The 13022-nt window shown below is 54.2% G+C and overlaps 1 protein-coding gene across 1 annotated transcript; it reads left to right on the top strand.

Annotated features, from left to right (window-relative positions):
- The first annotated feature begins 1820 nt into the window (after positions 1-1820).
- LOC144157870 (uncharacterized) lies at positions 1821-4498 on the top strand. The gene has a single exon (XM_077688591.1). It carries the CDS (start codon positions 1909-1911, stop codon positions 3769-3771), a length of 1863 nt encoding a protein of 620 aa, XP_077544717.1. The 5' UTR covers positions 1821-1908; the 3' UTR covers positions 3772-4498.
- The last annotated feature ends 8524 nt before the right edge of the window (positions 4499-13022 follow it).

Raw genomic sequence — 13022 nt, 5'->3', positions numbered from 1 at the left:
CATGACCGCCTCCTTGTGACAGCAAGTTAATTTCTTGATAAATCGTCATATCTCTTGCATTTATTCTTTGTGCGCCTTTTTCTTATGTCGTAATTAAACTGCGTTAGGGGGCATAAAGTAGCGCTTTATTAATCAATATTCCCAGCTCGAAAATATTCTTTTTTCTGCCTGTTGAAGTATTTGCGACGCCCGAGCAAGCGACAGTGGCCATTGAGCATGAATGAGAGCAGTGCGCTCCTTGAATTAAACCAATCAATCGGAATTTTTCCGGCAATGTTATGGGAGAATTGAGTGCTATATTCAAGTGTTGCCGCCTTTGTGAAATGTAAAAAAAATCTACGGAACCTTACACTCATACGCAAAACTGGAACATCTAAGCGCCTCGCGACTCCGATCATAACAAGGTTGAATAGCGGCGGCGATATCACCGAGCCCTGGGGTGTGCCCACGCTTCCTATCTTCCGCTCGTCCAGAGAGTGTTCTCCCGCTTGAATCTTGGCCGTGCGTCCAGAGAGGCAGTCGCGAAGCTGTTGTAGGTGAGCAGTGACGGACGCATAGTTAATTTCAATAGCACGTCCTGCCTTTCGGACCCCGGCCTGTTTCTCGGCAATTGCAACTGTCTGCGCCCGGGCCATGCCGAGAACTGCGAAGCCGCTCCACGTGAGGTCTCTTGTACGATACTGAGCGCATGCGCGCGACGACGCGAGCTCCCGCTCGCAGGGCTCTCCTACGATACTGAGCGCATGCGCAAGCTGCTCTCGACTGTTGTGGCGGCCGCTATCAGAAGCCTTTCCGTTGTAGAGTGGGTATTGCGACAGCGGCGCGACGCCTACGCGATAGCGTTCCTCGCAGGGAGTGTTTGGCGCGCACGAACCCCGAACTTACGTCCAGTAACGACTCCGCTGTTACTAAAAACTGTTTTTGTTTTCCTCTCAAAGGTACTGGTCCCGCACGTATTCGTTTAAGATTCTTTGCATTAATGTAAAAATTTATCGTGCCTATATGTACGACGTTGAAGGCCTGCCCTCGTTCACTGCCCTCGCGTCTTGATTTTGCATCTGGCCTCCCCGTCAGTACAGTGGAGATCTTCCTTAGGGTGGACACCCTAAGCCACGCGTGGTCGGCGGTATTATCAGAGCAGCCTACCATGTGATGCGTGAAGCAGCACACATACATTGTGCGTGTCAAGCGAGGCTATGCTTCAAGCGCGCATCGCTTCATCGGAGCGTCTGGGCGTCGTCTGCTAAGTTTATCTAGCGTGTACCGAGGAGCAGTCGGCCACTGTATAAATAACTGGAAGCTGGAATCCGCAAAAAAAATGTTCCTGAGTCAGCGGTTACTCGTTCATTAGCATTAATACAATGCAATCCGCTCGTCACATCGCAACTCGCAAGCTTGCTTCAAGTAGACTCGATAAAAAGACGACGCTCAGTGTGATAGCACATTATTTTTAGTTATTGGTTCCCACCGAAACCGAAGGAGCAAATGCGCACAGTGTTTCTCAGAAATACATTGATAGCTTGAAGTTAGCTTTCGAATTACAACCTCGATTCAATTTACTGGAGAAACGCACTTTTGTGATTGGTATTAGTTATGTTCATAAAAGGATCGCGGATTCGAGGTTCAAAGCGAGACACTATTAGTAGACGACGAGCAACATAGAAAAATGCGTGCAGACGCTCCGATGACGCCATGCGCGCGCTGGAAGCAAATTCTGAGTCGACATACACAGCGCATGCGTGATGCGTGATGCGTGATGCAGCTCACGGTAGGCCCCTCTGATAGTACTGTGGCCTGGGCGTTCCCGTTTACACCCTAAACGACCTCAACGCTGTCCATGCGCTCGGAAGCGTCGGACGAAGCGGACCACGAACTTCCCAGGCTGTTCATGGAAACAGTCGGCTGAAAATGGCCGCAGCGCTTTGCAACTACGACTACGCCCGCCTTCCGAGCAATGTCTGGCTCCGAATCCTTTCCTACGTGGATACAAATGCGCTGCTTGCAATCGAAGCCACTGCGTCTCGCTTCCGTAACATCGTCAGAGACGAGCACCTTGCGGCGAACGTAGTGTGCGCTCCAAGTTCCGACGAAATGACGTTACAGCGGTTCTTCACGAAGCGCGTGCTGCACAAGGTAAAGATTCTGGACGTGTCCAACTGCATAGTGGCCGCACCAGACTTCATCCTCACCTGGGTCGGAACCTGCAACACACTCACGGAGCTCCGCTGCGTCAACTGCCCTCTGCCGTACACTACCTTGCTGATAGTCCTAATAGAACAGCTGCCTCACCTCGACCGCATGGACTGGTCTTTCTTCGGGGAGAACTTCAGCGACGACACGTGCCGCGTCATGGCCTGGTACAACGAGAGGGCGATACCGCAGTTGCGCAGCATGTACGTGGAAGTGGCCTGTCAGGGCGCAGACAACCACGCACTCCTCAGCTTCCTACTGAAGCGTTGCATTGTGCTTCAGAAGTTGCACCTCCACGCCTTTCACGACGACTTCACTGAAGCCACAGCCATGTCTTTCCGTGCTGCGACGTTCGCCATATCCTCGCACCCTACATTAATTTACTCGACCGAGCTGGATGCTGTACAGGGGCAGCAGCGGTTTTTTACTTCGTTCGTCCGGTTGACGCAGGTGCCGTCGAACTGCTTAGCCAGTACCATCGTGTGTGGCAACAGGGTATTCTTTAGAGAGTCCACTCCCGGTGCCAGTTGCTTGCAGACTCACACCATGTCACATTGCGTAGAAACACCTCGCTTGAAGCAAGTTGTCGTTGCACTAAGGAACGAAGCCGGTGTTGTAAGCAGATTGTCGCAAGTGGCGACCGAAATGACTTGGACGCACATTGAAGCGCTAACACTGACCTTGTTGCCTTACGCCGCTTCGGACACCATTACTTGCGCTTGCCCCTGGTACAGGAAACCCCTTACAATATTTCTCAGGTCCTTTCCAGTTCTCACAGAGCTGAACCTGAACTCGTTTCACTTCAACATTGGCATGGACTGCTGCAACATCCTTGCTGCGGTCCCCGCGAGGCTTCGAGCGCTGTCACTCGCGCCATGCGGCATCAACCGGAAGAGATCTTTCCTATACTTGGCGAAAGTGTCATCAAAGCTCGAGGAGCTGGACGTCAGAATGAACTGTGACGATGTTAGCTCACACTGCGCCTCCTGTAGCCAGCCTTTCCGAGTGCGTGAAGATGATGCCGCAATTCTTCAACAGGGCAGTACACTCAGACGCTTTACCCTTTGCGGGATTCTGAAAGTGCATTCCCTCGACTTCATCGCCAGTCTCCGCCCTTCCGAGATCCGGCTTTCCTTCGTGCCTTGGCATTCAATCGTCGAGACACGTAGCATCGGCCATCTGCTGAGCTGCAATGACAATTTGCGGTCTCTCGTTCTGAGAGACGACTCGCTGTACCGTGGACTTGAGTTCTACCAGCAAAACCTTGACGCTCTCAGCCGCCTAAATCACCTCAGCCTCGATGTGAGGGTGCCATCCGAGATCGATAAAGTGCGATTGTTTTTTAACCACATGACTGCTCGACTGCCAGTATTGGAGACTCTTCACTTGCACTACGTCAGTAGCGATACCATTCTGCGGACACTGACTTGGTTGCGGCAACCAGACTGGCATCGGGAAGCAATTCAAGAAGGTCGACGTCCTGCTGGAGCTTTGATGGCGGACAGGCCGTGCATTGGCTGTTCGATGGCCACGTTTATTGGCCTGGTCAAGCCCCGCCATCACAGAAAGAATTGCTTGTAGATATTTTTCGCCAAACATTCTGAAAAGTCGTTTTTGTTTGAACAGCATGTACGTATTTTAAGCGCTGCAACGACAACTGGAAAGCACTAGTAAAAAAGCTGTGGTCAGTGAAATTCATGCGCATGACACTCTTGTATCGTATAGTGAATCGCTATTCTGATCTTGCATTCAGAAGTACACCAGTGTGCTTTTTCATACAACTGTAGGCCTGCCGCCACTAAGTTCGCGTAGTTCTTAAAGAAACAGGCGTCACCGATATGGCCTTTCCACTTTCGTAAAACGGTTGCCGCCATTTTTGCATAAGTGTTTTAGTTCACTTCTATGTGGAAGTTGTGTGAAACTTTTATCCTGCCGTGACAAAGATACTGTGTAATCTCTGCTTTGGTGTACCGCCGAGTGCGCATTTTACGCTCTGCTCTTTAACAAAGTACCAATCGTTCTGCTATTGCAGGCACGTGGTTTAGATTTTCGTTATAACACAATAAAAATGTTTTAATAGATGCGTCCCACTATTTTATCTCGGTTATTTGGAATAAAGTGCTTCGATGAATTGTTTGTTTACCGACGTTCCTGGACGGCGAAGGTGCATAAGTGCGTGAGCATTGCTCACCATCTTACAACTCTAGAAAAGCGTGAAGAAGTCGCGAGTTTTTTGGGTTCTTGCAGCGCAGATGCGGGCTTAAACTTTTTGTTGTGTGCGAACACCGATACAATTTCACGCAATGTACACTAAAACTACGCTGCATGCACGTTTAAAACTCGGGTGTACGGAGGTCAAAACCGTAATGCATTGACAACCAGCTTTGCTAGGGAGCAACAATCCTCTCAAGAAATATTTTTTGCTACGAAGTAGTACACCTTTAACCAGCCAAGGACATTTTTGTGCCGGTGTCAGCACTAAAGTTCCAGGCTAAATAAAACATATTACTGGTACCGCCAGGAATATAACCCGCATAGAGTAACGCAGCGAGACCCTGTGGTCTCAGCGACTGAGCTACGCCAACTTTTTTTTCTTTATGGCCTGACTAAGCTACGCCCACACTTTTTTGCTGTATTATATTTTACAGAAACGCAATACAAGTAACGGGTAAATTAAAACCACCTGTCCAACTTTGGCTTACAGAAGGGCTTAAAATACACATCAAATAAACATCAAAGATCCCCAGGTGGTCAAAATTATACCGGAGCCCTCCACTACGGCGCGCCTCATCCGCTGCATTGCGTCGGCGCGTTAAACCCTACAATCAATTAATCAAAATCAAACATCAAATGTACATGCCTTTTCCAAAAAAAGTAGCTATTCCATTCGGGGTATTGTACTTTGTACTCTTCGTACAGTAGCTTAACATTTTGTGCAAACTATTTGCTCACCATGAACGCATTCGGGTCGGTGTGTCACAGGCATTCTGGATTTCAAAATGGCACGTAACCCCAGCGGCACGATCAAATCACATGGGACATCATCTTCACGGTCAACGTGAAATAACCGAATTCCATGCGCTGACAGAGGCAGGTCTTTCTTTTGCGTTCTTTGTAATACATCCCCAATAAAATACGGCGTCCCACCACTCCGTAAAAACGTGCTCCAGTGTGTCTGTTGTGGCCCACAACGTACACCTGTTAGACCAGCAAATAAAGAAATCCTTCTCCATCTACGTTTTAACTGGAAACATTCCTGTATGCAGCCTAACGTTTTCACGTATGCTAGGACGGCCATTTTGTACAAGGGATAACATATTTTGCCCAGGACCAGAACTAAACACTTCGCGATTACGTGGTATCGGCAACGACATTTCTCTGAAATTGTTTCTAAGGGTTTTCCAGGAAACAGTGGTTAAATATTAAACAAAAGCCAAGCCAAGGCTGCGAACGCATACGTTTTGCATCGCTCTGCCTTGACGCCGTGTGTTATATTATAGCCGGCATCCTGCCTGTTACGCGCTGTTGCAAACAGTCAAGAACCACCCCTGGCGCCGACTCATAAGGTTCGTCGTCCCCTGCATCATCCTGCCTCGTCGCCCGGCCGATCGTCTTCTTCGGTCCAGCAAGTAGGCCTAGCCCGCCGGCAAGAACGGCGGCGGCAGCGCGCTGCCGCTGCGCTGCTACCCCGCACGTGGAGCCAGCGGAGCAGTCAAGGCAGCTCCATCGTCACCCCGAGCGTCCCTTTACTTGCGAGAGAGAGAGAAGAACTTTATTTATAGATCCGGCAAGATGTAGTCAGCGGCCACGCAGGGCTCGCACTACGACTCTAGTGTGATTCGAATAAAGTCTCTTGTCACACCGGGCCTTGGACTCGAGGGAGGGGGGTGCCTTGACAGGGGCATTTGGGTCCCGCTGCCGGTGAGTCCGGCGTGTGGTCTCCCGTTCTCCTCTGTCTTGCCAGAGCCTCCTCGAGTTGCTGGATCGCCCACTTTTGCTGGTGGTAATTGTCCGAGCGAATGCACCGCTCTAGTCCCTCTGGGAGCCGGTCTCCTGGCACCCCGGCTCCCGCCACGCAGTCTTCGGCTTCCTCGCCCCGTGCGGGATCGCCCGTGTTAGCAGTTCTTCCACACCTAGTGATGTGGCACAGAGTCGCGAGTTCACTGTCACATACACTGCACACAGCACTCACGAAAAGTTCGGGACACGCGTGCCTGGCCCACGCGGGAGTCAAAGCACACTTCACTTGCAGGTGTCTTAGGAGCACCGTCTCCGCTCGAGAGAGGTCTCGATGCGGGTTCGGGTACTCCCTCCTCGCCTCCCGATGTCTTCTGAGGATATCCCCGTAGTCCGTCAGGACGGCGCTCGTTGCTTCTTCGTCAGGATCCGCGGTGACTTGCGTTTCGCCGGCCCGGCACATGGAGAGCTCGCAGGCTGCAGCGTCTGCGTCGTCGTTGCGGTTTTCGACGTTTTCCAGCCGGCCCATGTGAGCCGGAAACCACTTGATGGTCGTTACGGGGCTGTGGGCTCGCGGATCCCGCGAGGCCCGTCCGAGTCTCACGATTCGTTCCGCTCCTTCCCATACCGTACTCCTTGCAAAATTCCTGATCGCCGTCTTTGAATCGCTCAGGATCGTCTTGACGCCGGGTGTCACCAGCGCCAGGCCGATCGCCGCTTCCTCGGCTTGGCCCGGGGTCTTCGCCCTCACCGACGCGGCGTTGATCAGCTCGCCCGTGGACGATCTGACCACCGCTACGGTGAAAGCGTTCGCTGTAGTCGGGTACTTCGCCACGTCCACGTGGGCCGCGGCGTCGTCGTGTCTGTAGATCCTGGCCAGGGCTGTCGCCCTTGCTAGGCGCCTTTCCCTGTCCCTCTCCGGGTCTACGTTCTTCGGCATAGGGAACACGATGATTCCCCTCGCCTCCTCGTCTCCGAGCGGTATTCTGTCGCTCGTGTCGCTGTTCTCCCCTCCTTTGGGCGGGTTGATGCCAGCCATGTCGAGGATGCTCCTGCCCGTTCTCGTGCAGCTCAGCCGCACCAGTTGGGACATGCGTTGGGCCTCGCTGATCTCCGAGAGTGTATTGTGCACTCCCAGATCCAGCAAGGCCGACGTCTTCGTCCCCGGGAGAAGTCCCAGGGCGCTCCTGTACGCTTTGCGTATGGCTGCGTCGATCTTGCCCTCCTCCGATCTCGTCTGTAGCGGAAGCTGCTCAGCACCACCGCATTCTTTTCTATCCCGTCAGCAGCCGGCCGTAGACAGCGCGCCTACTCGTGGCGCCAGCGCCTCGCCCTCCGTGTAGGGGGAACAACTTGTTGTCGGGGCCGGCTCCCGGGATTAGCCCTGGCGGCATGCTACGTCTGCTCGCTCGGGGGCCCCCCTTTTCTCTTTTCTCTTTCTCTTTTAGAAGAACGCGGGGGTGCCTCCTTCTCTCCCTCGTCGGGGGGAACTCTCTGCACTCGGACGTAAGGAAAATAAACAGTTGGTCTTGCAACTCCAAACCACCCGCACGTCTCCTTTCTCGCTTCATCCGGCAGCCGACATTCCCGGCTGCTACAAAATTGGTGACCCGAACGCTTCAACGAACACGCCGCGATGAGCTCCGACGACAACGCTGCTGCCTCCACGCCTGCGGTCATCGCCACAGAACTGAAGCTACCAAATTTTTGGCCGAAAAATCCAAGAGTTTGGTTCAGCCAAGTGGAGGCCCGTTTTCAGCTCCGGCACATCACCTCGCAGTCAACAAAATACCTTCACGTCGTCGCAGCCCTGCCCCCCGAAATCGCCGACGCTATCGACGACATTTTGGTTTCACCCCCCGCGCAAGAAGAATACGACACCCTCAAAAAGACGGTGCTGGACCGCCTCGAGGCGCCTGAAGAAAGCAGATTGCAGCAGCTCTTGGGTCGCGAAGAGCTGGGAGACCAACGACCTTCCCAACTGCTGCACCGTATGCGGCAACTACTCGGTGTGCACGCGCGTCAGGACGGCCAGCTCCCACTTCTTCGTGAACTTTTCCTGCAACGGCTGCCCCAGTCGGTGCGCGTGGTTCTCGCGGGTTCAAATGAGACGTCCCTTGATCGACTAGCGCAACTTGCCGATCGCATCACGGAATACTCAACTCCAACCTTTGCGCCCATAGCTGCTGCAAGAACACATGAGCAACCAGATCGACTGTCGCGCCTTGAGGAGAAACTGCAACACCTTACCGAGACCATGCAGAAACTTGTGCTATCTGGCGCTCCCCAACAGGACGAGCAACGACGCAACCGATCCCCTTCAAGACACCCAAGCTCTTCCCAGAGAAGCCAGGCACGAGATAGACAGGACGGAGTTTGCTGGTACCACCGTCGTTTCGGCACGGGTGCTAGCCGCTGCACTCAACCTTGCTCGTTTCCGGGAAACGCTCTGGCCAGTCGTTAACGGCGGCTTACGACATCGGCCCTCCACCCAGCCGCCTGTTCTTCGTAGTCGACCGCGTAAGCAACTCGCGCCTGCTAGTCGACACGGGAGCCGAAATCTCTATTGTCCCGGCAACCCCCGAGGATCGCCGACGTAGCAAGAACACATCGTCGCTGCAGGCAGTGAACAACACTGCCATCGCTACGTACGGCTTCCGCTCGCTGACAATAGACGTCGGACTCAGGCGCCTGTTTCGCTGGGTCTTCGTGGTGGCGGATGTTAATTTCGCCATACTCGGAGCAGACTTTCTCAGCCACTTCAACCTGGATGTGAGCGTACGTGACCGTTGCCTCAAGGATAACAACACATCCCTCAAAGTACGCGGTTTGGAGTCAAACATCTGCTCATCTGGCATCTGCGCCTTCCAGCCAGTATCAGCCTACCACCACGTCCTGGCCGAATTCCCCTCGCTCACCAAGCCCCGCAACACGGAACAGCCGGTGAAACATAACGTGACTCACCACATCGTCACCACCGGGCCGCCAGTCACCGCCCGGCCACGACGGCTGTCCAGCAAAAGGCTTCAAGCGGCACGCAGGGAGTTCGAGCATATGCTGCAGCTGGGAATTGTTCGCCCTTCGTCTAGCAACCATTCATCGCCGCTACACATGGTGCCTAAGGACGACGATTGGCGCCCGTGTGGTGATTACAGAGCCTTGAACGCATCGACAACGCCGGACCAGTATCCTCTGCCACACATTCACGATTTCAGCGCGCGGCTGGCAGGTACGAAAATATACAGCAAGATCGACCTCGTAGCGGCATACCACCAAATCCCCGTCGAACCGCAGGACATACCAAAAACAGCCATAACAACTCCGTTCGGCCTGTTTGAGTTTGTCCGCATGCCCTACGGCTTGAAAAATGCCGCACAGACCTTTCAAAGGTTCATGGATGAGGTCACCCGGGGTCTTCCTTTCATCTTTGTCTACCTGGATGACATTTTGGTGGCCAGCAGAACGCCTGCGGAGCACGAAGAGCACCTCCGCAAGCTCTTTCAGCGTCTGGATGAGCACGGTCTGGTGTTGAAACCTCAAAAGTGCGTGTTTGGAGTAGAGGCGCTCAACTTCCTCGGCCACCACATCACTGCTGAAGGCATTATGCCATTGGAATCGAGGGTGGAATCCGTCAAGAAGTTTCCAGCTCCAACATCTTTTCGCAAGCTGAGAGAGTTCCTCGGGCTCTTAAACTTCCACCGGCGGTTCATTCCGTCTTGTGCTCGAGTGCTCCAGCCATTGACCGACCTGCTGCGCCGAGACGACCAAAAGGCACCAGAATTTTGTTGGTCTGACGAACACCAGAACGCTTTCCAGAAAGCTAAGGACGAGCTAGCCGCGGCTACCCTCCTCATTCATCCACGGCCTGAAGCTCCTACACGCCTCATGGTGGACGCTTCCTCCACATCGGTCGGAGCAGTGCTGCAGCAACAGGAGGGCGCCCAGTGGAAGCCACTGGGCTTCTTTTCGAAACGTCTGAAGCCTGCAGAAGCACGGTACAGCACTTTTGGAAGGGAGATGCTCGCAATCTATTGTTCCATTAAGCATTTCCGCTACTTCCTCGAAGGCCGTGAGTTCTACATCTTGACAGACCACAAGCCCCTCACCTACGTATTCAACAACAACAGTTCCTCCTACTCAGAACGAGAAATCCGTCAGCTCTCATTCATCTCCGAGTTTTCTACAGACATCCGCCACGTTCCCGGGGTCGAAAACGAAGCAGCTGACGCCTTGTCTCGCGTCAACGCTTCCGGCACAGAAGTCCTGGACTTCGAAGCTATGGCCGCAGCTCAGCGGGACGACCCCGAGTTGACAAGACTGAAGGGAGGGGGATCTTCACTCGTGCTCTCGGAGGTTGCACTTCCCTACGTCCAGGGCACGATAACCTGCGATACCTCCCAGGCAGCACCACGACCTTTCGTCCCACTGAATTTTCGCCGAGTGGTATTCAACACTTTCCACTCCATCAGCCACCCAGGTGTCCGCGCCACCCAGCGGCTGATAACGCAACGCTTCGTTTGGCCCGGAGTCAACGCGGACGCGCGACGTTGGGCTCGGACATGTGAAACGTGTCAGCAAGTGAAGGTGACTCGCCACAATCGGGCTGCACTACAGGAATTTCGGACTCCTGAGTCGCGGTTTGACCACGTTCACCTCGACCTCGTGGGACCACTACCGCCCTGCCAAGGATTTAGGTACCTGCTCACATGCATCGACAGGTACAGCCGGTGGCCCGAAGCTATACCAATTGCGGACATATCAGCTGAGACCGTCGCGCAGGCCTTCATTCAAACATGGGTGTCGCGCTTTGGCTGCCCCGCCCGCATAACAACTGACCGGGGACGGCAATTCCAGAGCAACCTTTTTTCCGCACTTTCAACGCTCCTCGGCACGAAGCTGCAGCATACTACCGCCTACCACCCCGCCAGCAACGGAATGGTTGAGCGCTTCCACCGGCAACTCAAAGCCGCACTGGCAGCGAAACTTGACCGCCAGCACTGGGTGGAGAAGCTCCCGCTCGTTCTTCTTGGCCTACGCTCAACGGTGAAGGAAGACCTCGGCTTCAGCGCAGCGGAAATGGTCTACGGCTCAACAGTGCGCCTCCCGGGAGAATTCTTCTCCGACCAGACACCTTCCGCCCCAACAGCCTCCGATCACATCGAGAAGCTGCGCGCATGGCTTGCGCAACTCAGGCCTACAGCACCTCGCATCGCCCGCAACAGGAAAGTTTTCACTTTTCCTGACATGGACTCCGCTACCCATGTGTTCGTGCGACACGACGCAACGAAGCCGCCCCTTACTCCGCCGTACGATGGCCCATTCAAAGTTTTGGGACGTACTAACAAAACCATCACAATCGACGTGCGGGGGAAACGAGAAGTCGTCGCCGTTGACCGCGCCAAGCCTGCTCATATTGAGGTTTCCATTCAAGCAGCCTCTCACGTACGATTTCACTGCTAACCATTGGACTCTGACCTTTCGCTATTCAGCCCGTAACTGCTGTCCTTCTTTAAAAGCTCCGCAATCTAGGGGGGGAGCCTTTGTAGCGGAAGCTGCTCAGCACCACCGCATTCTTTTCTATCCCGTCAGCAGCCGGCCGTAGACAGCGCGCCTACTCGTGGCGCCAGCGCCTCGCCCTCCGTGTAGGGGGAACAACTTGTTGTCGGGGCCGGCTCCCGGGATTAGCCCTGGCGGCATGCTACGTCTGCTCGCTCGGGGGCCCCCCTTTTCTCTTTTCTCTTTCTCTTTTAGAAGAACGCGGGGGTGCCTCCTTCTCTCCCTCGTCGGGGGGAACTCTCTGCACTCGGACGTAAGGAAAATAAACAGTTGGTCTTGCAACTCCAAACCACCCGCACGTCTCCTTTCTCGCTTCATCCGGCAGCCGACATTCCCGGCTGCTACACGTCCATCGGTGGAAGGCTCCTGCGTATGCGACCTGGCTAACGACGAAGGTCTGCAGAAGGCGCAAGAGCCCTCGCTCGTTCATGCCGTTGTATCTCGACGACACTCGCTTAACCAAGCGGGTCGTTATTCCGATTTTCGTGATCATGTTTCTCAGCGCCGTGGTGTTGGTTTGGACACCGTCCACGTGCATGCCGAGAATCTTGATGCCGGGGACGTGCGGGATGAGTTCGCCGTCTTCCGTTCGTAAGGCGATGTTCTTGGCCGCCTCTTGCGCCGCCGTCTTCCTGTATCGCCCCGGTGGCGGCAGCACCAGGAGCTGCGATTTTTTTGCTTGCGCGTCGCGAGCCCTGCCATGGCAACGACGTGAAAATGGACACATCTCAACCACAAGTGAGTACTCCGATACCGCCGTCAAGCGCGGTTAAGAGGCCACCCGAGTCTACAGTCCCGGAACGAAATGCAACGCAGGACGAGTCAAAACGATCCCGCCCGTCGGCTATGTCAACAACAGCTTCGCTGGCACCTGAGGCCTCCTCGTATAAGGTTGTCATCAAACCCCGAACTAGCTTCGACATGTCCACAATACCCAATCGGCTGATTCAAGCGGCAGTGGCCACCTGTCTCAACATCCCAGGCTTTCGTGGTTTTGCCGTGCACAAGCCTACCAATACCATATCGGTATGGGTGCCCTCTTTGGATCAAGCCACTGTGCTCCAGTCGTTAAACAGCATACAGGTCTCGCAGTCTGACTACATACAGGTTCAAGCATACCTGGCAGCTGGAATGGACTTAAGACGCTATGTGGTGTCTGGCGTAGACTCCGGTGAGGCACCTGAACAGCTTCGCCAGGAGCTCTACTGCCATACTCACGAAGTGGTCGCGGTCCGATACATGGGCAAAAGCCGCACCTGTCTCGTGACCCTGCGGGGCCCGCCTACTCCTCCGGACCGTATCATCTACTATGGTTGCAT

The sequence above is a fragment of the Haemaphysalis longicornis genome, unplaced genomic scaffold, assembly GCF_048455015.1.
Source record: "Haemaphysalis longicornis isolate Haplotype H1 unplaced genomic scaffold, Haemaphysalis longicornis Haplotype H1 scaffold_10, whole genome shotgun sequence".
In the NCBI taxonomy this organism is placed as follows: domain Eukaryota; kingdom Metazoa; phylum Arthropoda; class Arachnida; order Ixodida; family Ixodidae; genus Haemaphysalis; species Haemaphysalis longicornis.
This window is presented reverse-complemented; position numbering and strand designations above follow the sequence as displayed.